The sequence below is a fragment of the Saccopteryx leptura genome, chromosome 2 (genome assembly GCF_036850995.1).
Source record: "Saccopteryx leptura isolate mSacLep1 chromosome 2, mSacLep1_pri_phased_curated, whole genome shotgun sequence".
Classification (NCBI taxonomy): Eukaryota; Metazoa; Chordata; class Mammalia; order Chiroptera; family Emballonuridae; genus Saccopteryx; species Saccopteryx leptura.
Window position 1 is genome coordinate 205912233 of NC_089504.1, and position 27884 is coordinate 205940116.

At 37.1% G+C, this 27884-nt stretch overlaps 1 protein-coding gene across 2 annotated transcripts in view; it reads left to right on the forward strand.

Annotated features, from left to right (window-relative positions):
- The first annotated feature begins 3120 nt into the window (after window positions 1–3120).
- The window catches only part of NCAM2 (neural cell adhesion molecule 2), a 562390-nt gene continuing 537626 nt past the window's right edge, over window positions 3121–27884 (forward strand). For both annotated transcript variants that reach the window (XM_066369923.1, XM_066369924.1), the window contains exon 1: window positions 3121–3373. In XM_066369923.1, coding sequence (XP_066226020.1) covers window positions 3319–3373 — 55 coding nt within the window. In that variant the 5' untranslated portion in view covers window positions 3121–3318. The remainder of the gene's footprint in view (window positions 3374–27884) is intronic.

Below are 27884 nucleotides of genomic sequence, written 5' to 3' on the forward strand. Positions count from 1 at the left end.
GCATCCTCATAGCAGCCTCAAGAGTAGTCTCGAAGAGGCTGCCAGCCCTGCTAATAAGCAAGAATGTCCTACTGCACTGGGGAAGTCGAATCAGGGACGCCTGATTGACGTAGAGCTTGGGCTCTACTGTGACAAGTACACTGTTTTCATGAACACAGATACATGTTGTCTCTCTCTCTCTCATACACACACATGCTCACAGAGTTTGCACACAATTCTCTGATATAAACCACTACTCAGAAATTTCATTAATGGCTGATGAATCATTGCTACCCTTTCTCCTTCCTCCATCTTACCCTAAGAAGATTTTTTTTTTTTTTTTTGTATTTTTCTGAAGCTGGAAACGGGGAGAGACAGTCAGACAGACTCCCGCATGCGCCCGACCGGGATCCACCTGGCACGCCCACCAGGGGCGACGTTCTGCCCACCAGGGGGCGATGCTCTGCCCCTTCGGGGTGTCGCTCTGCTGCCTGGGGCAGAGGCCAAGGAGCCATCCCCAGCACCCGGGTCATCTTTGCTCCAATGGAGCCTTGGCTGCGGGAGGGGAAGAGAGAGACAGAGAGGAAGGAGGGGGGTGGGGGTGGAGAAGCAAATGGGCGCGTCTCCTATGTGCCCTGGCCGGGAATCGAACCCGGGTCCCCCGCACGCCAGGCCGACGCTCTACCGCTGAGCCAACCGGCCAGGGCCACCCTAAGAAGATTTAATGTCTAAATTATCTCAAAATCAAATTCTCCTCTAACATAGTTCAACCCTTTGCCTGAGATAAAAGTAATTTAACTTTCAACAATAAAAATAATGATGTTATCAAGATTCCTAGGAGTGTGTGTGTGTGTGTGTGTGTGTGTGCATGTGTGTGTGATAGTCACTTAGTCACTCCTGATGTCACATTGAAAAACTACTGGTTTTCTGATGAAGAGGCTATTTGGCACATGTATTATCTTTGAAACTTTCTTCTGTGACTTTGGGTGTGTGTGTTTCTCTAGAGAAATCCAGAACTGGTTACAGTAAATAAGTCATTTGTCTTTCACACCTACAAATGAGATGTCACCCCTTTCTGCAAAGAGTTGACTGTGAGCTTATTTAAGCATAGTTACTGTTCCCCAGAATGTGGAAGGGTGTGGGGAGGGACCCTTGCCAAAATAACTTAAATATATAGTCCTAAATACACAACTACAAGATCAAGAGGGAGGAGCAGGTTCTCAAGCCTTGAAGCCCTGACAGGGCCATTAGATGGAGGAGCTCATCAAAGGTGTATGCTGAAAGCTGCCTTCCTCCGCCATACGCAATACCCACATCCCAGGATGCCCAGTAAGTGAATCTTTTGTATAAGGAAGATGGTGTTCTGCCAGGGAGCACTCATTGCAAGGAATATATCCTTTTTCCACGCAAGCTTATTTCTCTTCTTATCCTTGCTCTCCCTGAGGCAATGGAATCTCCATTTCAGCATCCAATCAGGTGTGTAAGTGTATGGGGTCGGGCGGAGTGGATTTGAAACTCTACCATATTCTATCCTCTCCGACCTGCATGCCCACTCACAAGGAAATGACTAAAGGCCTCTCCCTGGCTGAGGTGAAGCAGTTGGTGATGCCTAAGGAACCAGGACTAAGGTGTAGATCAGGGGTCCCCAAACTTTTTACACAGGGGGCCAGTTCACTGTCTCTCAGACCATTGGAGGGCCGGACTATAAAAAAAGAACTATGAACAAATTCCTATGCACACTGCACATATCTTATTTTAAAGTAAAAAAACAAAATGGGAACAAATGTAACATTTAAAATAAAGAACAATTTAAATCAACAAACTGACCAGTATTTCAATGGGAACTATGCTCCTCTCACTGACCACCAATGAAAGAGGTGCCCCTTCCGGAAGTGCGGTGGGGGCTGGATAAATGGCCTCAGGGGGCCGCATGTGGCCCGCGGGCTGTAGTTTGGGGACCCCTGGTGTAAATGAAGAGACTCATGTTCAGTTCCAGCATGCGGCTGAGATCCAGGCCAGCTGGCCAGGGCCCTGGGGACAGGAAAGCTGCCTCTTGCCGCAGGTTTGATATTCCACTGATAGACCTTGTCCTACCCTTCCTGGAGAAATAGAAATATGCCCCAACCTTCACCAAAGGACGGTTAGCTCCAGGAGCTTGCCAGGGGCTTATCACTTCAATTTACATGCGTGCACACACGTGCAGGTGTGTGTTTGGGGGAGGAGGTAGCCTGGGGAAGGACCTCCGCACGACTCAACTTGTGCATTTCCTGGACCTCCCTCAAGGCGCCCACGCGGCGACCTGGCCGGAACAGTGGACTGGGGACCAAGGGCAGAGCCCTTGAGTGTGGCTTGGAGAGGCTGTAGACTTCTCCAAGGACGTGACTAACGCGGACAGCCGAGTTTAACGCAGCCCCTCCAACATCGCGTCCTCTCCCTAATCTCTCTCCCCTAAGGTTTCTGCTCTCAACCGCAGAGGGTCAGCGTGGGTAGGAAACACCGTGCACCTCGTTCTGCCTGCTCTGTAGAGCCTGAGGAGACAGGCAGTGGGGGCAGTAGAGGACACCTGCTTCCCCGAGCCGCGGCAGACGGAAAAGCGTGGGAAAGGGGCACCCTGCAGAAGGCTTGCGCGAGGAGGAGGACCTGGAGAGGGAGCATCCTCGCTCCCCAGACTTCCACGTGCTCGGGGCCTGAGAGCCGCAGTCTGCCTCCGGCGCCCCGCTGCCGATCGGCCCGGGCGCAATCGGAGTCCAGGGCCGGGCAGGTGGCCTTCCGCAGCACCAGCAGCAGCATCAACTCAGGCGGCGCGGAGCTCCAGGTTGCCCTCCCTCCTCGCCCAGGGGCGTCCGTCCACGTGCGGATGGCCGAAGACTGAGCGTGTGTCTGCCACTCGCAGGCGTGCTCCGAGCACCCGGGTCGCGTCGGCCCCTCTAACTGGAGGCAACAGGAACCGAACCCCTGTCTCTGAGCTCGACTGCGGACGAATCCTGGGGCCGCGCGCCCGAGAAGGCGGCCGCCGTGCGTCGCGGAGGGATACGCCTCGGCCGCGCCTCCCCTCCTCTCCCCGCGGCCCCCCCCCTTCTCCTCCCCTCCCGGCTCTGCTGCTGCCGCGGCGGCCGCTCTTGCCGCTGCCGCCGCCGCCGCCGCCGCCGCCGCCTGGATATAGTGCGGCAAGGAGCGGCGCTGGCAGTCACTTTGCGAGGAGGAGCGCGCGGGCTGCGGGCGGTTGGGCACCCGGGAGTGGCGGCGGCGCTAGCCGAGGCGGCCGTGGCAGCGGAAGGTTCTCTCTCCAGGGCTGGACTTAATAACTTTGGAAGTGTCCACCAGTGTCACGTCCTGAACATGAGCCTCCTCCTCTCCTTCTACCTGCTCGGGTTGCTTGTCAGTAGCGGGCAAGGTAGGAGTGTGCTGCTTTATTACAGTTACTTTCCCTCCCCCTTCCACCCAACCAGAGAGGCAGAGGGAGGCACAAGAAGATTTAAAGGAAAGAACTAAAGTTATAGTTATTGTTGTTGTTGCTATTATTTGTCGCTCTTTCTTTTAGCTGCCGCTAATGATCGCATCTGTATCTTAAATAAAAGAATTGGAGATGGGCATCCGTGAGCAGGAAATTGAAGCAAACTGCTTTTTTTTTTTCTTCTTTCTCTCTTTTTTTCTTGCGATCTTTGCTTTCTCTGGTTTCATTATCAGAAATTGGATGAGTGTGTTGCGGAAGGAATAGAGAAAGATGATGCTTTTCAGAAGCAACCAAAACTATCAGCATTAAACTCGTTTGGGTAATGTGTTGTGTGCAAGAAATGCAATTCTTAGACACTCTTCACCTCGCTTTTCCCAAGACCCCAATTCCTGGCTATGAATTGAACGGTGATGGCTTATTTCTGTTGAAAACTAAGAGACAGGAGAGGGGCCGTGGATGTTGTGTGTAAGAAAGCAAATGGATAAAACTAGGGATGTGTTGCAGTCATTCATTTTCACCCCTCCCCCCATTAATAGATCAAGGTTGAAAATTTTTATAATATCAAATTGTTCTTACACCTGTAAGGGATTTTTTTTTTAGTTTCTGGAGAACTGGTGGGAGCTTTTATTTCTTAAGAAAAAAAAAATAGTACACTAGAATAACCTGAGAGAGGATTCGTGGAAGCTACCTCTGTTTATCTGTATAGAGGGAGATGTGAATTTATTTTGCTTTTTAAAGGTATTTCACATTCACATAAAATATATTTGTAATAAATGGAGGCATATTCAACTATCCAGACAAGTTGGGACATTTAATTGGGGGACACAAAAATGCTAAAACATGCATTGGTTGAAGTCTTTGAAGGAAAAGAAAAAAGCAGTGATCTTGTAATGTGTGATAATTGTAGAGAATGTTATATTATTAGTGTAGCATGAAATTGTTTTTTGAGGAAAATAAATTACAAGACAAGTTAAAATACCTCCACTATATTTAATTCTAAGCCTTTTTTAGCCTCTTGTGCATTGGTTGTGTCGTCCAGCAGGGGGTGGTAGAACTCTATTTTAAGCCTAGAAATGGTTATTTCTGCTTTACCACACTCACTGGTCCCTGTATCATTCTTCAGCAGGGCTTGACATTTTGGATATGAAACCTTCCTTTCTCTGCCCTTCTCCTCCCTTAGCTATAGTGTTAGTAGCTGATGAAACATGACTGTATGCAAATTTTATGTTCAGAATGCAGACATTGGATGTTGCTATAGTTTGTAAAGTGTCTTGGTAAGATGCTGCTCAATTTCTCTTATTAATACAGAGGGTGCAAAATTTCAGTCGTAGCAAAATCGCGGATATGGCCATTTGAAGCTAGTATCATCCCAGTTTAATTCAATCACTATTATAGCAAAAATCAACATATGCTTTATTACCTATAAATATCCTGCTTTAATTTTTGGAGAGCTGCTGATTATGTTTAACTGTTCATTTATAACACAGGGAGGTATTTCTGAATACTAAGAAGCAGTCCCTGAAAATTACAGTTAAAATACCACTGCAATTAAGCAAGTATAGATAATGTGGAACAAGATGGGGCATAATAGGAAGCAAGTTTATGCAGACCTTATGATTACATTGTCACTGATTTGGAGAAGAAAAATGTCTCAGTTGTGGAGCCGGAATTTACCATTGTATATATTAAATGTGGTGGAATTTGGGGGATACAAAGGAAATCTAGGAATGTTTAGTATACAAAGGCACATATTTGGAATCTGTATATGCAACATATATCTGAAAATGTGATTCACATAATTTATAATTCAGAATGCAGGATCATTATAAAGAGGAGCTCTAAGACTGAAGCATGCCTGAAGGGGAGCCCATATTCACTATAATAAAACAGGGAAGGAAGAGAGAGCATTGTTCTAAATATCTCTCTATCTAGTCCAATTTAAAAATGCATGACACTCATAGAGGCATAGATGCCCATCAGAGAGACCTAGTTTTGTGCAAGAGAACATGTAGTACTTCTATGCTGTTCCCTAATGAAGTCAGAGATGCTTAGAAACAGCAAGCCTGATCTGGGAGTACAGTTCCTCTATGCTAGTGTTTTGTTCTCCAGTTAAGGATGTAGCAGCGAGTATCAGATACACCACTGAGAGCAGTTTTTTAAAAAATGGATATAGTGTAACTCATAATTTTGTTTATTCTTTTATAAAGGGGACTATGGAAAAGCCTCCAGTCAGTGATCCCTGGGTTTACCTTAGAAATACTGAAACCCTCACTTGCTGATTTATGTTTCTAACAATACACTTGCAGGGGATTTTATGAAGCATGATTGAAGCTATTGCTTTGGAAAGTGGTGTGCAGTTAGACTGGGGAAAGGCAACGATGATGTATTCCCTTTTAAGTAGTCAAAATGTTTTGAACTGCAGCGATTGAATAGGAGAAAATGACAGAAATGAAAAACTGACTAACTTAAGTGGATGCCAATACCATAATTAGCTAACACGGCCTAATAGTTCTATTTCTAACTTTCAACACAACGTTATTGTTCTACTGTGGCGAGAGCCTCTTTTTAATTGTAGCAGACATGCTTCTCTAAAAGCCTCCCATTTCTATTGCAAGATGAATATCTAATGAAGTAAGGTTGGCATTTAATTGTCAAGTCTGAATTTAATTGTCATGAAAGATATTATAACTCTTAACTTCTGCAATTATTTTTCCTTTGTATTCAAAACCTGGTCACATCCTCTGTCATCATAAATCTCAAGTGATAACTGTGTCTCTGGTTCATAGTGCATTTGCTGTTTGGATCTATGCATATTCAGATTCCCAAAGTGTAGTACAAATGTGTTGCTTTCCTGAAGCCTATTTAGTTTCTAAACTAATTTTCTTCTTCTTTTAAAAAATTTACCCAAGTATGATTAATGTCTATTACTGGATGTTGACACATATAAAATAGAAGCATTGTTGTATGAAAATGTAAGGTTAGAAACAGAGGTATCCATCTTTCTTGCAATCCAGTCCAACCAGGTGTAGTCAGAACACTCACCTAAGCCAAAACCAAGGAGGAGAGAAATAAGCTACCCAATTAATGAATTAAATTTACAGATATATGCTTATATTTACTCTTTATGGTGAAGTCATCATTTGATAGAGAAGTATACATTCTAAACATAAAGCAGATGTGTATGGGTCCCTACCAGGGTCAGGTCTACAGGAAGGTCTCTATAAACCTCTCTTTTGCATAGAGTGTTACAACATTTTCACTCCATCCTGGTCTAATTCTTTGAACTCAGCCTCTTTTTGCTAGGTGTCTATTGAATCAACTTCGCACTCACAGAAGATAGGTTGTGTAAAGCAAAATCAATATTGTCCATGAGTAACCCAGAGGATTTCCTTTCCTATTTTATGTCAGAGGAGTTAAGCAGAGCATTTGGTCACTTTAGTTATAATGTCAAATTGAAGGCTAGAGAGCAAGAAGGGGAGTTGGTGGGTCCCGGGTGTCCAATGAGTCTTTTCAGTGACACAGAGGCTAATGTTCTCCCAGAGGTAATGTCCTGTTAGAAAGCCATTAGTAGAACAAAAGAACCTCATTCAGTACAAGAAGAAAGTCAAACTTCATATAATTTGGTAAATAAAATGGCTTTCTTTCAAACATAGAACTAGTTTGTCATGGGTCTGAGAAATGACCTATAGAGACGAAGGCTGGTAACCAAGCTGAAGAGTATAATTTGTTTTTGTCTGTTTCCTTGTGAGGGAGCAATGCGAAAGGAAACAGGGTTGTCAATCTGAAGGCCCGGGAACTGCTAGTCCTGCTGCTTTCTCTGGCTTTTGACATTTGGAAAATGATTTTAATTAATCTGTTTTCAGGGTCATCTCTCATAGCAGTGAACTCTCAAAAGCATGAAGAAAGTGCTCGATAAGTGGTAAAGCGGGTCTGAATTGCTTTTGTTATTAGGTCCTAAAATACAATTAATCCTCTAGGGGTTGATATATACAAAATTAATTTAATAATTTTAATATTCTTGTAAAGGGAATATCACTGTTTTTCAAGTTTTATTGACCTAGATTCTGAATTCCTTATGTTCTTTATAGTAGCCCAATTATATTGAAAATAGGCCTATTAAAAAGATTACAAATTAGTTTTAATTTTTTAAATGATCTGATATGAGAAAACTTTAAGATGTAACCAGTGCTTTTATGCTTTTAGTAAATGTAATAATATCCCTGTGCTTCATAGAGCCAAACTATCTGTAATTGTTCAGCAAATTAAAGTGGTTTATATGAAATTCTTTAAAATATTTAATAACTTTCAATTATTTACAGTTACAATAATAGCGCAGATACTAAATAGCTATCAGTATACTTTCTAGTTTCACATATATTCTTGTGGCACTAACAAAGGTTAAGAGAGATGACATGGAATTTTGAAAGTATTTATGAGCATAACAATCAACAGATGAGAGTTTAAAGAATTTCAGGTCAATTAATCAAAATTATCTTGCCTGTATTTTGTAACTAAAACTAGTAGGGGAAGGGAAGGAACATTGCATTTGACATCAGCAGACCTAGACCACAAAGATTTTGAAGAAGCAACTTAAAGTCTCAGAATCATTAGTTGCTCATTTGAAAATCTGATATAGCTATATCTGCCTGGTTGGTATTGAGGAGCAGTTGTGATCATAGATATGTGTAGACATCTTGTAAAATGCCAGACGTTGTTTATATTTTTGGTATAATATGTATACAGATAAATCTGCCTGCAGTTTAAAAACATCTCATTTATTTAATTTTTGAAAATAATGATTAGAAAAAAATATTGATGAGGTGGAGATAATCTAATTCATTGACAATAGTGGCTTGTTCATTATTACTTATTTACCAAACAATTATTAAATGTCTGGTGTCTCACACCTTAGTAGACAACATTCCTAAAAATGGTTGTATTGGTGGTATGATGAACAGCTCTAGGGGGTACCACTGATAGTCATCATGTGATAGAATACATATTTATTATCAAAAATTTTCAGCAGATGGCAGTTACAGGGTCTGATGAAAAGGTTTCTTTTTGAATCTTGACTCAACTCAATGGGCCAACACCTGATAAGCTTAGGTTATGCACACAATTAAGATAATTGACTTATTAAGGTCCAATTGGAAGAGTAAAAGGTTAATAACTAGAGCTTTGGTCTCTAAACACCAAACTTTTCCATTGATTAAAAAAATAATCTAACATTGCTTCAGCTCAGAGTAATACTTAAATTCTGTGCCATTTTGTCCATTAATTAACCAGTACTAGTTCAGGCCTTAAAATAAATATAATGCCACCATCTTTTTTATTTTATTTTTTGTATTTTTTCAAAGTTAGAAGTGAGGAGGCAGTCAGACAGACTTCCACATGCGCCCAACTGGAATCCACCCAGCATGCCCACCGGGGGCAATGCTCTGCCCATTTGGGGTGTTGCTCTGTTGCGGCCAGAGCCATTCTAGTGCCTGAGGCGGAGGCCATGAGCCATCCTCAGCGCCCAGACCAACTTTGCTCCAGTGGAGCCTTATAATGCAAGCATCTTATAACCATATAGATCATTTGTTTAAAGTGCTTTTAACCATCTTATAAATAATGATCATCAAGAATCCAAGAGACTAGTAACATTATTTTATGAATGAAAATATTGAAATACACAGGAATTAATTTGTGTATATCAGTATTGTGTGTAGTTACTGGAATTAGGATTAAATTGTTTTACTTCTAGTTCAAAGGGGTATGTTTTAATATATTTAACGTATTTGTTTGGAGTGCATAGAATTCAATGTTGAAAGTTGAGAAGGCTACAAATGTAAATTGTAAAGCCAAATGAGTATAGTGTACTAATAACAACAAATTAATGCTTCCTTTCCCCCTCTCCTCTCTTTCCCTTCCTCTCTCTGTCTCTCTAAAAATCAACAAAAATTAAGCCCTATCCAGGTAGCTTGATTAGTTGGAGCATCATCTTGGAGTGTGGAGGTTACTGGTTCCATTCCCTGGTCGGGACACATACTGCAGCAGATAAATGTTCCTGTCTACCCACTCCCCTCACTGCCTCTCTCTCAAAAATAAATACATAATAAATAAAAATAAAATAAAAGTGGTACCTTGGATAAAGTTTCCATATTAAAGTGAATGCCCTTGAAACCTTGCATCTTGAAAGAAGATGAGCTAGGTACAAATGCCAGTAGAACTTTAACTGTGCTAGGGTTTTGATTAAGATGGTTAAGGTTTAGGTTAGTGCTTGGCTACACATATGTGGAGGTTGTGAATGTTCTGACTGCTAATCTTTCGTCTTTTCCCATAAACCATGATTTTTTTATAGCATATTATTTTTATGCATCAGTGGTTTTTAAGATGCAAATACAGTACAGTTTTAGGGCAGAAATATGTCACTATTTGTAAAATCAACCAATGCTATATGGCTAAGACCTACCTTATAGTATAAGGTAGTAGGACTCCATTTAAGAAAATTAGCACACTTTGTTCTCTGTAGGCGAGAGTTTTTGGACAACTTTTCTATATTGTAACTTGTCCATAGCCAACTAGTTTTCTACTAATTGTAACACTAACCTTGCTAATTACTTATATATTTATTGCTCTACTTAATTTTTCTTTGTATATTATCTACCAATCACAAATATTGAACATACTTTCTGACCAGAGCAGTTACATTTGGTATCTATCATTTATAAAAGAAATGCTAAATTTGATTATATGAAGTTTAAAATATAGCATGAAATATATGCTGTATACTTTGTCATTGTAGTGATCAATGATATTTACCTGGTTTTAAAATTTTTAAAATTTATTTAATTTAATAAATACCTATAACTGAAGTATCCCGATTATCCTGGAAGGTAGATGCTAGTCCTGAATTAGAAAAAAGGAAGATAAATCTCGAGAGATAAAATAACTTTCCCAGGAAGAAAAACATGAAAAATGGTATGACCAAGACTTGGTATAAATATTTTATTCTAGATACATCACATTTTTTTATTGAAATGTCTATGCCCTTGCCTAACTGTGTTTTACTCATACCTTTGGAGCAATTCTCAGAAATAACTTTGTAGTACAGTACATATTTTATGTGATTATGCTTCACACAGTTATCTTTAGATTGTGTTTACAGACACATTCTAATTTTCATTGGAGGTATACCTTTCATTTGAATTATATGGGAGTTCCTGACTTAGGACTGTTAAGACTTTTGCTTTTTATTCATTTACACAATCCTATTTTCTCCCCCCTTATGCTCGTTACCCTGTGCATTAAACATTTTTGAGCCATTTCTAGTATTACTAGGCTTGGATGCTGTATCTGCACAACCTGTGCATTTTACATTTTTTCAGCCTTTCTTTGCCTAGACTATTGCTATTTTTTTTCAAGACTCAGCTCAAGTATCTCATCAATGAATACATATTGTTTTAAAAAATAAGTACATTAATTGCCTTCTGTATGCCTGTCAATGTGCAAGGCACTGGGGATCTTTTTTGTTTTATTTATTCATTTTAGAGAGGAGAGAGAGAGAGAGAAAGAGAGAGAGAGAGAGAGAGAGAGAATGAGAATGGGGTGGGGGGGGGAAGAGCAGGAAGCATCAATTCCCATATGTACCTTGACCAGATAAGTGCAACGTTTCAAACTGGCAACCTCAGCGTTCCAGGTCAACGCTTTATCCACTGTGCCACCACAGGTCAGGCGGCACTGGGGATTTAATTGAAGATGGCAATGTACTGAATTCTGCATGTCAAACTACACTGTCCTGTAACCTTCCACATGACCTCTGAGAGCAAGAATGCCTTTCCATTCAGTAAAATGTATTTGATTCGGGTGTTCACTGTAAATTCATACATGTATTCTGGGAATATAGTACTGTAGATACTTAGCAAATAGCTGCTGAATAAACATTTCAATATAACCAGCCAGAGAAAATAAAAACGACTGAATAATTAAAAATATACTTACTCTCAACTTTGGATAGTGCTTTGATTTTCTGGATATGTTGTTCTGGGTCTTTATTTTAAACATTATTTTTATTTCACTGACACCTATGATTTCAAAAATATATAAATATATAACAAATAATCAAGTCGCAGTGATTATTTGAGGAGGAATAGCAAGTATCTCTTATATTGAAGAAACAAATTAGACTGGGAATAAACAACCCCTAATTCTTGCTGTAAGATTTATTCTTTTGAAGCTTTACCTGAGGCTTCGGAGATGGTTACATAGTTGAGATTTTAGAGTCTTCTATGTATAGAGATAAATGAGGGAGATCTATGTAGATAACAGCATAATGAAACATTAGATATTGTTAATAATAAATGTCTGCTGTGTCAATAGAGGAAGTATTTAAAGTTCTCAGGGTTAATTAAAAGTTACTCAATCAATGATCATTAGAAGTCAGTTCTGAATGGTAGGAGTAGAAACACAAATTGTTTTACCTTATTTTTTCATAGGTACTTGGATTTTGTCTGTATTATTTATTTATTTGTAAAATTCGATTTAACTTCAAAACATTCTCTCTTGCCTGGTAGCTATGTTTTGTCATGATTTTATGTTCTCTCGGTCTGACTTCAGTGATAAAAAGATTTCATTGGACAGAATACATTTTCTGATAATCCAGAATATCATTTTCATCTATTTATTTGTGTGCCTACCATTATTACTCTAATGTTACCATTATTGTATATGCCACTTTTAACTTGAAGCAGTTTACAATTAACTCCATTTCAGAGCTCCTGGTTCTGATTCATCCATTTTAACTTTCATTTTTCCCACAATTTTCACATAATTTGTAATCACTTTAATTGGTTCTCTACATGAGTCATTTTCTTTCAAAGGCCCCTCATCAGCTCCATGCTAATGTATTTTGTCTCTGCATATTTTGCACGTGGTTGGCAATTTAGAAACAAAACTCAACGTGGGTTATTAAATGATATTATGTCATCCTCTGCGCTACTGAAAATGTTCACAGCTGTATTTCAATGTGAAATATTCACCTTTAGTGTTCTTATCATATTAAAATAATAGCTCGTATAAAATTCTGAGCAATTATAATCTACCCTAAGTTGTTAATGTTTTTCTCTTTCAAGTACCTGTTCCATTTCTGATGTAATGAAGCATTTTATTAAAAAAACATCCTTTCTACACTCTTCATTAATACAGACATTATTTGGTGGATAGGGACTTCTTTAAGCAGATTCTATTTTTTTTCTTACTTGAAAAATCAAAGGATTAAACTTGACTGTGGTGGAGAAGAGGACCTATTTATTAGTTAACTTGTACTTGTCTCTTTTTGTTTGGCTGCCTCTCACTCCTGTACTTCATTCAGAAATCTCATATTTCAGGTGATGCAGGTGGCTACAGTATGTGATGAGAGAAGAGAAGTTGTCATAGAAGTGTAAAGTGTCTTTAACTAATTGTGACTCCAAACGGGGCTAATTGTGACTCTGAAACAAATTTCACTGAGGAGAAATGCCTGCAAGGAATTGAGACTGAGGAAGGAAAGTAAATCACTTTTATGTTTCAAAGAGAATAATTTATAAGCCACAGGGAATGAGGAAGTGGGTTGGGGGCCCAAGTAGGTTGTGGGATACAGTCTTAGTTATATGCATACAAAGAGAATAAGAGATGACCAGTAAAATAAAATTATTTGATTCCAGGCAATTTCATTTCCTCCATATCCAGTGTCTTTTTGTATTTGATAAATTAATTGAAAAAAGGGAGTGTGTCAAAGATAAAGCAAGACACTAATTATAATGGTAAGGACAGTTTTTAATCATAATATAGTATATTGGAAATTTAGTGTATTATTACATTCAATAGGGTAGAGTCAATGAACTGAACTCAACTTCGATTTGTACAGAGGTGACTGGGCCTTTCAAAGGGAGAAGAGGGAAATTGGGAGGGGGGTGAGTGGGGTTCAGCAGAGTCAAATAAATGAAAGAGGACAAAAGCAGAAAGGGGCAATTAGTTCATGTGAAACCCACCTGGATTTGTTAACTAGTACGATATCAAAGTTAGGCTTCTCTCTTTACACAGAGGCTGGGAAACAGGGTCCTAACCTCAGGTGTTGACTACAAGAAACAAATTTTTTGGCAGCCTTGAGTTTTCTAAGGTAGGCACTTAAGGAGGATTTATAGTCATTCTAGGGATTCACCCTTGAACTGTTAAAAATCATATTGGTGTTTTGTTTAAAACTTTATAGGCCAAGGTTGAGGCCTGTTTGAAAAGAGGGCTCTGTGGTGTCTGGCTAGAGTTTGGTGACAGCGAGAATCTTTGTCAGACACTGTCAGTCACCATGCAGGGTCTTTCACATAGGTTACCTCATGTTTATATTCACAATGTATATAGGAGTTTTGAACAAATGAGCAATCAAAATTTTATAATAGTGAAGTGGCTTTTAATAAGTAAAAGACTTGAAGTGCAAATTCAGTTAATATTTGATTCTAAAACTTGACCCATTTCAGTGACTAAAACATGGTTTCCTTGGCAGTAGAAGGAATTCCTGATGAAAGAAAGAAAACATTAGCAGTAGCTGCAGTTCTTGGTTTTTAACCATCCTTTCTGGTCCTTTCCTTTGAATGGGCAAACTTGAGGTAAGTGACTACCAATTAGTAAAAGAGTAAATCTTTTAGTGACCTGAAAGATTAATGTGTGTGAACTAACAGTATTTAGACAGTGGATTTAGAGTGGTTACAAGGTGGGGCAGTTTGATTATTCAGGTTTAGTATAATTCATTAAGGACCATATACCATTAATATTTTAATATGAGCTACATTTTCAAGTGGCTTCTCTCATGTGAAACAGTATAATTATGAATAATTCAGTAAGTCATTAGTTTGTGGTTGATTTTCTGAATACTTTCATAATGAAATCACATGTGTATAGGATTCTTTTAGGGGCAAATAAGAGGGAAACAAATTGACAATAGCCTAATAATAAAAATCTATTATAGCATGGAAAGAAGCAATCTGGAGACAGGTTTGGGTTTCTTATTTCTCCTCAATTATGGCTGTTTTTTTCTTGACTTCATGGAAGAAACATGCCTGCAACAGATTTATATCTTTATGCAATAAAATGTGAAGTTGGGAAAGATAAATCAATATTTCATTTACTGACCTTATTTTAATAATAAAGGGCAAAAAAGTCTTGTATGTCATCCTTCAGACTTCCCTCAATTTTCATTGGCTAGAATTGTTTCATAGGAATCTCACTAAACCAATCACTAGTGAGGATGACATTACCAAAATTTCTCTTGATTAATCAACTCTTCTGTTGCTTGAGGTGGAGATATCCTCCCTTGAGGTATATGATTGGCCAGTCAACTTCGGAGTTCAATTAGTAAGGAAGAATGAGGGAGGGGGCTAAGTATGTGGTTGGTAGTCAGATATGGTTGACACAGATATGTTGAATGGGACTTTTTTGATAAAGAACTTAAACAGTATCAAAAGTCAATATTTATTGCATACTTAGAATATACCATATTTACATGCTTTGTATGTGATCTAATTTTATCCTTCAAGCTTTCTTAGGAATGTGAATCTTTTTTATAGAAGAGGATATGAAGAGATTTTGAAGGGGTGAAATGACTTGTCACCCTCAAAAAGCTGCCCAGTGGCAGATGTGGGATTGGTACCCAGGCTGAATGGCCACAGAGTCACCTTTCTTTGCCAAGTCACCATGAAAGGAAACAACATTTTGCATGGTTTTGCTATTGTTAAATTTAAGAATAGTAGGTGAGGATACTGACTTTCTTTGTGAACAGGTTATATCTTGGCCAATCTCCTAAGAAATACTTGATCACATTTAATATCTATATTAATATATCTTTTACTGTCTTTTAAAAATATGTATATATTATATAAAAATTAAGAGATGAAGAGATAAAGCAGTTTACCTGAGATCACATAGCTATAAGGTCCTAAGTAAGGTTTGAATGAAGGCTTATTTTGGATTTGAAGGCCTGCATGCCTCCCACTACTCAATATTTGAGAACTGCAGTGAGAATAGTGGCACGGTAGAGAAAAAATTTGGAGTAAAAAAAAAATTAGTTAAACCTAATGAGCCCTCCAGAAGCTTATAATATAAAAACAGTGAAGTTTTTAAAGGAAATATATTGCTTTTATTTATTTACATTTTTCCAAACTAGGCAGGAGAATAATGTTCTCAAGTTTAAGGAGACCAAGAAAAATATTTATTTGATTTCTGGAAGAGTTGAATGAAAAATAGAAATGGGGACCAGGGACTTTAGAGGGAGAAGTTGAAATGAAAAACGAGGAATATTGATTTGAAATTGCTAAGACAGGTTAAATATTGAAATGCACAGATGCACTAATCAGGGTTCTAATCTAATGCATGCCTAGACCAAGGTGTAAATTGACCAGTTCCTGGATTGTTTTTTCTGGAGACTCCACGGGAGTTAAATGGGCAGGATAGAGATCGAAGCCCCTAGGGTGTAAAACTATGTGCTTACTTTGTAATTACTGTTTCTTAGATGATCATTCTATTTTTTTTAATGACAGATACACTCACTAACATGGTTTTTTTGTTTTGTTTTGTTTTTTTGGAATGGCTAGATATGTAAAAATATATATTTACTTGTGTGTGTATACATATGCATATGTATATAAAAAGTTTCAAAAGCAGTTTCTCATTCCATGCTTTGTCAAAATGTTTGCTATATTTGTTTCATTAGTGCTGAAAATCATGACTTTTTTAAATCACATGCTCTTTGCTGCTTTTTATCTTCTAAGAATAAAATGTTTGCCTTGTTAAAACATTGGACTTATTATTCACACATTGTGTAACAAAACTAATTAGCCAGTGTTTAATTTTTCAGGACTACAAAACAATATCTGTTGTCTTTCACTTACACAAAATGAACAGCTACACAGCTCTCCCACCTTAATTTTTTAAACAAACTCCTAGTACACAAGCATTCATAATTTATGATATTTTCCATTAAAATATATTCCCTGAATATAGATAAGATCGGCGTTTGGAACATGGTTTCGGTTCCAGCTCAGGGGCTGTGATTGAGATGCATGCACAGGCTTGAATTCTTCATTTTCATATTTCCTCATTTTGTAACTGAAGAGATGAAAGCTGCTAAGTGCCTAACAGTGTTATTAGACTCTGTTTTACATTGCATTGCACAACTGAGTTACAACATTTCTTGTTTAAAAGCTGCCGAGCAAATTCTTAAACATATTTATTATACTGCAATAAGGACTGGATCATCAAATTGTAGACACAGATTCTCTTGTATCTCAGTGCTTGATTGCCATGTCCTTTTTTGAGGATTGCTAGGTAGATAATCCACTTCTATTTCTGATGACAGAGAATAAATTTATTTGTATTCTGAGTATTTTTGTGAGATACGTTAATAATGTTTTTCAATATAAAGCATTTCCGTATTTGCAGGTATTTCTTACAATGGAGTTCATGTATTTGCTGCAAAGTAATAGTGTTCAAATTAGATAGCTTCTGTTAACTATCATTGACTGCTAGTTTATGCTTTTATGGATATAAAAATAATTTTTAAAGGAGCTGTCTTGTTTTCTATAAATGGTATTGAATGGTCATATTCTTAAAGGTTTCTTTGATTTTTTTTTTCTTAGTCCCTATGGTTTGGTGACACCAGTCAAAATTGTTTCTAAAGTGTTCAAAATTCACATCACGTGGCCAGTTGTTGAAGCCTCCTGGCTGAATGGTTGGATACTAAATGGATTCCTGCCAGCACATGGCATTTCCAGGCACTGAGGCCAATGGCTGCTTAGTGCTGGGGAGAAACTCTTTCTTGTTAGTAGTAGTTTCCTGTGAATAAATTTGGATTCTGTAGCCCAAATGATATCTTCAGCAAATAATTCAACATCTGTTTTATTCCCAACATTATTTCACACTCAGTGAAGCCCGGATCTCTACATATAAACTAAATAGCTAAATATCTTTCCATTTCCATTTGCCTCAAAGCAAAATTTTTTGAAAATTTTACAGGCAAACATGTTTATTTTTGTTTGTGAGCATGCGAACACTTTGAGCCTACATAATATGCTTCTGTGCCAGAGGCTGTGTGATTGTTGAGAGCACAGAGTCTGAAGTCTGCCTGATTTGATAAATCCTGCTTACTCACTGTCTATCTCGAACAAGTGATTCATCTCTGTCCCTTAATATTCTCATCTGTATTATGGGAAACATAATAGTGCTAGTTACATAGCAAGTGTTCAACTAAAGAAGCTGTCATCCTTAATATTATTGTAAAGCCAAGTGATAATCACACCATTTTTGATGATTTAGTAACCAAGCTTCTTTGAAAGGCTTCCAAAGAGGATTTGGCTTTCTGAAAAGACATTCTCCGGGCCAGTGTCAGAATGCTCGTTTAGAGGCAGTTATTCATTTTGGAAAGCTATCACTGTTTAGTTTCTCCACACTTTACCAAGGGCAGATGGCAGCCGGTAAATGTGGCATTTGGGACCTTTCTGATATCTGTGCTCCCTTCACCTCTGAATTAGGTGTTTACCATCAAGGGGCAGGACTTTACAGAGAGGCACAATGAGGAATTAAGGGTAATTACTCCGTTTATTACTTGACTAACTCAGAACTCTTTAACTCCTGACTTCAGTGCAAAGTTCAGCCTCCCTTTCAAGGACTTCTGTCCTTCAACCCTAACCCTACTCAGCATACTTTCTTTTTTGTTCTCCAGTCTTCTTCATCCTTAATTCCAATGTACATTAATTCTTCTACTTCCTGTAAACATAATAAATCACTATATCCCCAATTTTCTCCCCTCTTGTGTGAATATTTCCATGTCTTTCTTCTTACATATCTACACTCTGGGTCTTTATCACCTTGCAACTCCCTAAAACTTGTGGCCTGTTAGTTTTCTCCCAGTGAGCTGAGCAATGCATCCTTTCACAGGGACCACAAGAGTAGAGAAACAAGAAATCATTGTCAGCTTTGATTTTTAAACAGCACTTTTAAATAGAGCATGGTAGAAGGAACAACCTTGAATGCTAGGATTTTAGCATCCAATCCAATATTTTAGCATTAAAGAAGAAAAGAGTATTTTCATAAAGTATCTTTTTAAATATCAATAGCCGATGACACAAATTGAGGAGTTTATAGAATGATCCATAGAAGAAACAGAATGCACCTACCATAAGTACAGCTCACCATTCCCTGATAAGGGGAAGAATGTAACTAGTTGTTGGGACAGAGGAAGACAGAAGATGGTCAGATGACTCTTAGTGGGTTATCTTTTCCTTCCTTGCACCGTCACTTAGGACCCAGAGGCAGTCGGCCCTGTCCTACCATCTCTGCCCCCATAATCTCAACCGCCTTTACCACAGAAATATTTTAGAACAGAATGGCTTTTATTTTTGTTTCCCTAATGAGGAACCAAGTTGTGCTCTTGCCCCAAGTCTTCACATTCTACTGCAATGTGGAAAGATATAGAAAATGCTCCTATAATTTCTTCATTATGATGCCAATAGTAGAGGAGAATAAATTGTCGCTGAACCACCTTGAAGTGTGTGTGGTGAAGATCACTAAAGCTTCAAGTAGGTAATGAGGCTAACACCACCAGCCATGTTATGAGGAAGGAACTGAGAATCCTTTGAACATAACCAGAGCCATTGGGAGCCAAGGGGAGTCTTACTTAGTAATATGGGAACCACTGTGCATTGATCATGCTGTGGAAATAGACCATATGGAATCTCATGTTGAAGGACGTGACCACCAGTTGATCTGTGAGCTGGAACCAAGCAATTAGAAGCTCCTTTCCACTCCCCTGCCCTTAGAATGTGTGCCCTGCCCACCATTACTACAATGGGAGCTATTGTCAAGACAGAGGCTTGAGAGGGTAAGGTGTTGTTAAGACCACCAGATGGCATACATATCTGAATACAGTTAAGGCCTCTTTATAAGTTTTTAAGATTCTGACAGGTAGGTGCAGAGGTCTATGCGTCTTTTGTTCACCTAGGAAAAGTATGTAAGTTCCTTTGCTTTTAAATCCACCACATACTCGTCTGTAGTGGGCTGCCTTTTCTTAAGTCTCTCCTTGTCCTCCATGGACAGGGCCCAGTATAAGAAACAATAGCCAGTGGTACAGATACTTCCCAAAGTCTACAAGTAAAATGACAAGAAGTAGTTTTTAGACCCTTTCCTAGGTGTCATTTTTAAATAATCTTTTCCATTACCTCAGTTTATCTTATAAAATGAAGCTCAAGATCTATTTGATTTTTGTAACCTTTCTTATTAATCATTCCAAGCCACCTTTCTGTGTCGCTTATAAACCATTACAATATAGATTAGTTCTACTAATTTATAATATCATACAGTCCTAGCTTAAGTGTTTTAATTTCATTTATTGTGTCTTTTCAATCAGATTCTAAGCTTACAAAGAAAGATTTTATATTATGTGATTCACTGATGCTCAATAAATAGTTGGTGAAAAAATAAATGAATGATGCTATGACATTGTTATTTATATTTCGAATAGAGATTTAAACTATAACCAAAGGAATATAAGTTCAATAAAATACACACCTGGCTTCAAGGTGTATATATTATGAGTGAGCATATTATACTGACAAATGTTATAGAATATTTACTCTTTTAAAGTCTTTAAAGATAAACATACACTTTTATTGGAACCATGTTGTTGAATATTTAAATTAAATCATCAGAGTTGCCTTCTAGTTTTCTGAAACTATATAATTAAAAAATTATTTAAATTTGTGTTTATTAATACAACTGTCCTTCTCAATAGCCTTTCTCATACATTTTCAGAGAAAATAGCCAGTAAATTTAAATAGCCCAAACTTCAGTAGTTTATCTTTGTGTATGCGTTAGTTATATGCACATCTTGCCTACCTAAATTAGTTTAATTTCTTTCCTGACTCTAAATGTTCTATAGCAGAATCTATTTTGGTTATAAAAAATGTCAAATGACTCTTCAAATGGCACTATCCGGATAAATGTTACTTGAAGTTTTTTGTTACTAAAACTCTTAATTAATATTTACATCGAAATTAATTTGTTGTAACTGCTGTGTCTAAATAATAGTCCATAACATATATAACGTATCTGCCACATTTACAAAGTATTTTTATTTCATTTATTGGGGTGGTATTGGTTAGTAAGATTATATAGGTTTCAATGGACAATTCTGTGATACATGAGCTGTATTTGCATGGTGGTGTGCCCACCCACAAAGCAGATCTTTTGTCACCATGTGTTTGGTCATTGTTACCCTTTATTACTCCCCACCCACCTTCCTCTGGTAAGCACCATGCTGTTTTTTATATGCCTGTGAGTTTTTGTTTGTTTTTCTTCTTTGTTCATTTGATGCTTTTAGGTTTATATCCTACATATATTTGAGTGAAATCATATGATTCTTAACTTTTTCCATCTGACTTATTTCACTTAGCATGATATTCTCAGGATCCTTCCACATTGTTGCAAATGGCAGTATTTCATCTTTTCTTATGGTTGAGTAGTATTTTGACATCATTACTTTTAAAATAGTCTGTTTGCATTCATATAACATTATAGAATTTTAATAATTTCTGAATAATCTATTGTTGATAATTCTTAATGTTTTACTCTGATGAAATAAATGTTAAAACTCTTATAATATCTACAGTTTAGAAAATTTAATTTTACTAAGAAAAGGGTCAAAATGTCAGAAGTGATTTATGTATAAATATATCTTATAATAATTAAAAAAACCAAAGCAGCAATAACAAAGGCACAATAAAAGTTAAAGTAGAAGAAGCCAACCATCATATATATGTTTGTGATATGAAAGAAAATATTCCAAAATATTTAATTTTTCTAACTATGTTATGATTTAGTACACAAATGTAAAAAGAATATTTGTAGTCACACTTAAGAGAAATATATACTAAAATATTCTTAAAAACATAAGAACATGAGAAAGAGGCAAAATAATAACAAAATATAAATTAGTTATGTTACTCCATTTAAAGTTATATTTAATTCAAAATTTTCTGGAAAAATAAGGGAAAAAAGAAAGATGAGATATATAACTTTTATTATCAAGTGAGGAAGTCTTTATCCAAAAGGAAAATTAAAATTAATTTATTGTTTAGCTGTTTAAAGTAGAAATGTTAAACAACTTAATAACGACAGACTTGCATTCTAGCTTTATGAGAGATCCAGAAAATTTTTAATAGTGCTGTTTTATATAATTATCAATGAAAAAGTCTAGACATAGCAAGGTGTACTAATCTGTAGTATCACATTATATATGTTTACATATTTATATACATATACAAATTAAAGAGCTAGGATTGTTACTTAGTGTTTATTGTTTAGTTTATATTTTTTAGATATTTCAGTGATATTAGCTTTTTTTTATCTTAAAGTATGATCTAAAACTGTAATTTAAAGTGATGAATAATAGAATAGTTTACAAAGTTATCTTTGAGGGTTTTGGATTCTGTGTCATTCACTCATTTCTGTCAAATCTTTACTTTTACTTTGCACAGCCATTGAACCCATGGGTAGTGCAAAGTTTTCTAAGTCCTGGATTATTTTCTCAAGGGATTTACCATCAAGCATTAGCAATAATACACTTATGCCCAAAGAAATAACACAAAGAATATGTGATATTTTCATATAAGTGACAAGGTGTGTTATCAGCCTGTGAATGCAATTTGATTATATGCATGTGCCAACAGTGCGGAGATTTCAATTGAAATAACAGTGAAGGTGAGTCTCTGACTAGGGAAGAACTGGAGAATCAGCCTGTTATGTTCCGCTACCTACAATATAGTCAGTGCCTAGAGTAGACCACTATCACTCAGGTTAGAACCCTGCTTTTGCTCATGTCCTTCTCCCTTGGAGCAGAGAGGATGGTTAGGTTTTGGGTTCTCCAAGAATACCTGTTATATCACAGAATCTTGAAATATTTCTTTATAAGAGAAACACCTGCAAATTATTTTAATTAACATCCTTATTTTAAAAATAAAAATTAAACCTCCTTAAAAGGATAAGGGACTTGTTTAATTATTCACGGTGGCAAGTAGCATGGCCTGGGACTTGGTCTAAAATCTAAATCTTTTCAACATAAGCAGAAAAATCTTAAAACACTCCATTTTAGGAAATAAAGTTTGGGGCCAAAATTTTATGTGCTTTTATTTTAAATGTGCCAGTTTATTTTTTCCAATTTTATAAACATCCACTATTGTATATTATTCCAAGGGAAAGGGATTTAAAAATTAAAGAGTTGAACTGTTTTAATATGTTCTATCTCTCCAGGACTGGCAAGAGAGGACATTTACATAATATGAGTATTCCACTATTTCCTTAACATTTTGAGCTAACTGGAAGAGTTTAATTCCTTTTTAAATATGGAAATCACTGTTATTAAAGACAAGAGTCTTACTGCATCTGAAGTAAGTGTGCTCATTTCACTTGAAATCAAACCAACATCTTTTATTTCCTAGGTGGAAATGCATTTTAATGGAAAATTAATGGCTATATTGCCCCACTTCCAGGGTTGAGAAGGTAACTTGGGTGGCATGTAGCTAACGAACATGCCGTGGGTACACTGTAGAACGAGCTGTTGTGTGTCAGAGTGAGAGAACTGACTTCTGAAGCACATCCACAAGTATATCTGAAGTTTGAGCCGGACGGTTTTGAGCAAGTGGATAATGCCTCTGGGCAAATTGCGAAGATAGAATTGAGTACATTCAGGCACAGTCAATATTTTGTATTGACTTGTAAATAATTACAGGAAAAGATAGAGGATAAACTAAGCCATTTTCTACCTAGTGTCATTTAAAATGTTCAAATCAAGAAATAATTTTGATGAGTACATTGAGAACTTGGAAAGCATTAGTGTAGCCTGAATTTATCCTGGAAGCAGGGTGAAGGTGGTAGAAGAGGACATACAGTGTGTCCGTAAAGTCATGGTACACTTTTGACTGGTCACAGGAAAGCAAGAAAAGATGATAGAAATGTGAAATCTGCACCAAATAAAAGGAAAACCCTCCCAGTTTCTGTAGGATGATGTGGCAGCATGTGCACATGCGCAGATGATGACGTAACACCGTGTATACAGCGGAGCAGCCCACGGCCATGCCAGTTGAGATGTGGACGGTACAGAGGAAAGTTCAGTGTGTTCTGTGGCTTGCTAAATTCGAATCTGTGACCAAAGTGCAATATGAATTTTGGCGCGTTTATAATGAAGCGCCACCACATAGGAATAACATTACTCGGTGGGATAAGCAGTTGAAGGAAACCGGCAGTTTGGTGGAGAAACCCCGTTCTGGTAGGCCATCAGTCAGTGACGAGTCTGTAGAGGCTATACGGAATAGCTACCTAAGGAGCCCTAAAAAATCTGTGTGTGAGCCCACATCGAGCTGCACTGAATAGGTATGAAATTGGGAGAGTTTTCCTTTTATTTGGTGCAGATTTCACATTTCTATTGTCTTTTGTTGCTTTCCTGTGACTGGTCAAAAGTGCACCCTGACTTTATGGACACATTGTATATGACCCTGAGAAGTAAACATGGTTCAGGCTTACTGTTTTCTAACAGTTTTCAGAGGCAAAATGGAGATTAGTTATCTGGAGGTGGCTAGCGTGCATTTCAGAAAAGGAGGTGGTATGGCAGGAAGATGTAAAAAAGTGTTAAAGTTTGAGATGAAATGCTCATAATGGAAATTCTCTTGAAGTGTTTTGGAATTCAAGAGAAAGGTACCAGTAGATTCTGTGTCAGGTGAATACACAGATTCTGGTTCATAGAAAGCCCTCTTGGTGGTGTGTCTTCATCTGGTGGAAGGGATGGAAGCGCTCACTGGAGTCTCTTCATAAGGGCACTAATTCCTTTTGTTGAAGGCACCTCTAATTATCTAACCAAATCCCAACATCATCACATTGGGGGGGTCAAATTTTCCATCTGAATTGGGGGGGCACAAACATTAATTCTCCATCAGCATTTAACCCCAAGAATTCTCATTTTTTTTATTGTGTTCTAATTTTTTGATTGACCACTGGCAGTTTGGAGTCTGTGTTACTTTATATTATTTTTTCTTAATTATTATTATTTTTAGTGAGAGAGAGAAAGAGAGAGGGACAGACAGTAAGGGAGAGAGATGAAGAGCATCAACTTGTTGTTATGGCACTTTAGTTCATTGATGACTTTCTCATATTTGTCCTGATGCGGGGGATGGGGGCTCCAGCTGATCCAGTGACCCCTTGCTCAATCCAGAAACCTTGGGCTCAAGCCTGTGACCTTTGGGCTCAAGCCAATGACCATGGGGTCATGTCTATGATGCTACACTCAAGTCGGCAACCCAGTGCTGAAGCTGGATGAGCCCACACTCAAGCTGGCAACTTTACGGTTTCAAGCCTGGGACTCAGTGTCCCAGGTCAACACACTGTCTACTGTGCCACCACCGGTCAGGCTACTTTATATTCTTCAATGTTAGATAAGGTGAGTTTATTTATGCATTTACTAAAGATATCTTTGGAGAATTATGTTTTTTCCAGTCATTTTGATAAGCACTAAACTATAAATTAGATTTACAGAGATGAATAAAACACTGTCATTTCCCTCAAGGAACTTTGAATCTTACTTAGAGAAGCCATTTAAGCAGACAGTTCTAATGAGATATTCTAATTATATCCAAAAACTCATATACAGAAATAATTTGGAAACATGAACTAGTACTGATACATCATTTTATATTATTTTAGTTGTTTTCAATTTTATAATTATTCAATTGTGGAATAATGTATATGAACATAAGCTAATTTCAAACTTGCTTTTTCTTAAAGAAAGAACTATGAATAAAAATACTTTTTGTAGTTTATAGTGAGTATACACTGTGGACATTAAAATAGACACATTGACGCCCTGCCCATATAGTTCACAGTTGGTTAGAGTATCCTCTGGAAGTTCAAAGGTTGCCAGTTCAATCCCCAGTCAGGGAACATACAGGAACAGATGTTCCTGTTTCTTTCCATTTAAAATACATACATACATACATACATGTATAAAAACTAAAATAGATGCATTGTTTGAGCCCTCTATACCTCCTTTTAAAAAATGTGCAAGCCCCCAATCCCAACCACCTTGTTATGAAAAAATAGTGTTAAAATCATAATTGAGCTCAGAAATTAATGTTGTGTGATACATATTTACTTATCAGATTATTTAATGAGGCCTGGCTAGGTCTTTTGAGCATAAACCAAACACAGTGATTCATACTCCCTAAGCAGACCTTCAGTCTAAATGATTTTGAATCATATTTGAGGTCACTTTGTCTTTGTCATTGTACTTAATCTTCCCAGCATCTCATTGTTATTGCCAGTAAACTTTGGTGTGCAGCCTGCATGTAATCAGGCACAGACAAACGCACACAGACTGCCTTAACTGAATTAAAATAAGATGGCGCAATACAATCTGCAAACTTATGCAAGACAAGACATACTAAGCTTGTACACAAAATGCCTAAATAGTCTTTTATTTGCTATTAAAAAAAACATAGCATATGTATTACATATCTATAATATACTGATGTTTTTATGTAAAAGTCAGCGTTTTCATGAGTCTACCTGATTGTACTTAATATTCTATTGGTGTATAGGGAAACAAAACCAATGTCTCTTTGTGGGAGGATGTTTAATGTTATAAATTTTTTAAAGTTTACATGGTTTTTATAAGTATGAGTTTATACAATTATTTTTAGTATTACAACTCAGTAAAGAAGAAACTAATTTCTGAGAGTTTTGAATAATAGTTGTTCTTTGACTCTCTTGTAGACTAAATTGTAGCTTCATATGAAGGTTATTCCATAACCCATAAATCCACACTCTTTAATTTTAAAAACATAAATTTTCTATTAGCAGAGGTGTGTTTTTATACACATATTTACAATTTTTGTCTTTATTTGACTTCTTACATTGCCCCAGACTTTGTTATATTTTTCAGATGAAAACTGTGACAAGTGGTCAAGGTATACTTGGACTTAATTATAAATATTTAATGCGATTCAGAGAACAATAGATTCTTTATGATGTAAAATTCTTAGTTGTCATGTTGCTAGTGTGCTGTTTGACTAGAATACAAAGTACTTTTAATCCATACATCCTTTTTTCTGTGCTGGGATGCTTGCCAAATCTATGTCTGTGATTAACTTTTGAGGTTGTCAAGTTGAAACAAATGTAGGGCAGGAAAACTTAGAACAGTGGATTTGCATTTAATGCATATTTAACAATAGTGCTAGCTTCAGAATTAGACAAATAATTATCTTCCTAAATTAAAACTTGGCATTACATTGGCTGTTTTAATCTGTCCTACCTTTGTAGTTTATATTTTTAACATTTCATGTAAAATTTATGGCATTTTAAAAGTTTTCTTTTAGAATCATATTACGTAATTATTTGTTATTTTAGTGTCAAAAACTCTCCTGCTTGTTAGCAGGAGGTGCAAGTCAGCAACATACAGGAGCACTTGTTACCTAATTTGCTTAATTCTTTGGCGAGTTGTTAATAATCTAGGCAAAGAAGATTTGGGGTGGGAGAACCCTTGCTAAGCATTAGGAAAACAAAATTCTGGGATCAAATCAAGCATTTACTGAATTTCTCTGGGTTTCCATATCTTCATCTATATAAACGTTCTATATCCTGGTGACTCGTTTCAGGGTATTTAAATTATTAAGTTTGAACAGGACTGGAAGGTAGGGAAATTCACACTCAGCAATACCAGCTGTGTCCCGTGTTGTATAGTGAATCTATGAGGAATGTTCATTTCATATAAATTACCAATTAGGAAATTGCCTCAGAGAAGATTACTCACTGTCTAAGGTTGTTCAATTGATAAGTGAAGAATGTGGAATTCAAAACCATAATTGTCCACTTTCTTTTTTGTTGTTTTATTAAACTTAACTGTTGATATTGGTTAATAAAATGATACAGGTTTCAAGCGAACAATTCTATGATACATCATCTGTATATTATACTGTTTGTCCACCACCCAAAGTCAAGGTTGTCTACTTTCAGAAATTTTATTTACATGACTGTACACAGCCTTGACTCTTATGTACCCAGGGCTACATTTTCTACTCCCATTTCTTACCTCCACATGATGATGGGAGGAGAGGGAATGATTTAAATATTTGGAAAAGATCCATGAAAATATAATCATATTTTGTGAGCATGTTATTCTAGATAGTTTGCTAAGCATTCGATATATATTATTTCACTTCAGGATAAGCATAACCTCAATGAGGTAAATACTCTTATTACTAAGCCATTTTACAGATGTGAGAGCAATGCTCAGAAACTTTAAGTGACTTCTCTAAATTTTAAGACAATGTAGCTTGACTTCAAAGGTCATGTCTTTTACCACTGCTATATTCATTTCCTATTGCTGCTTTAATAAATTACCACAAAA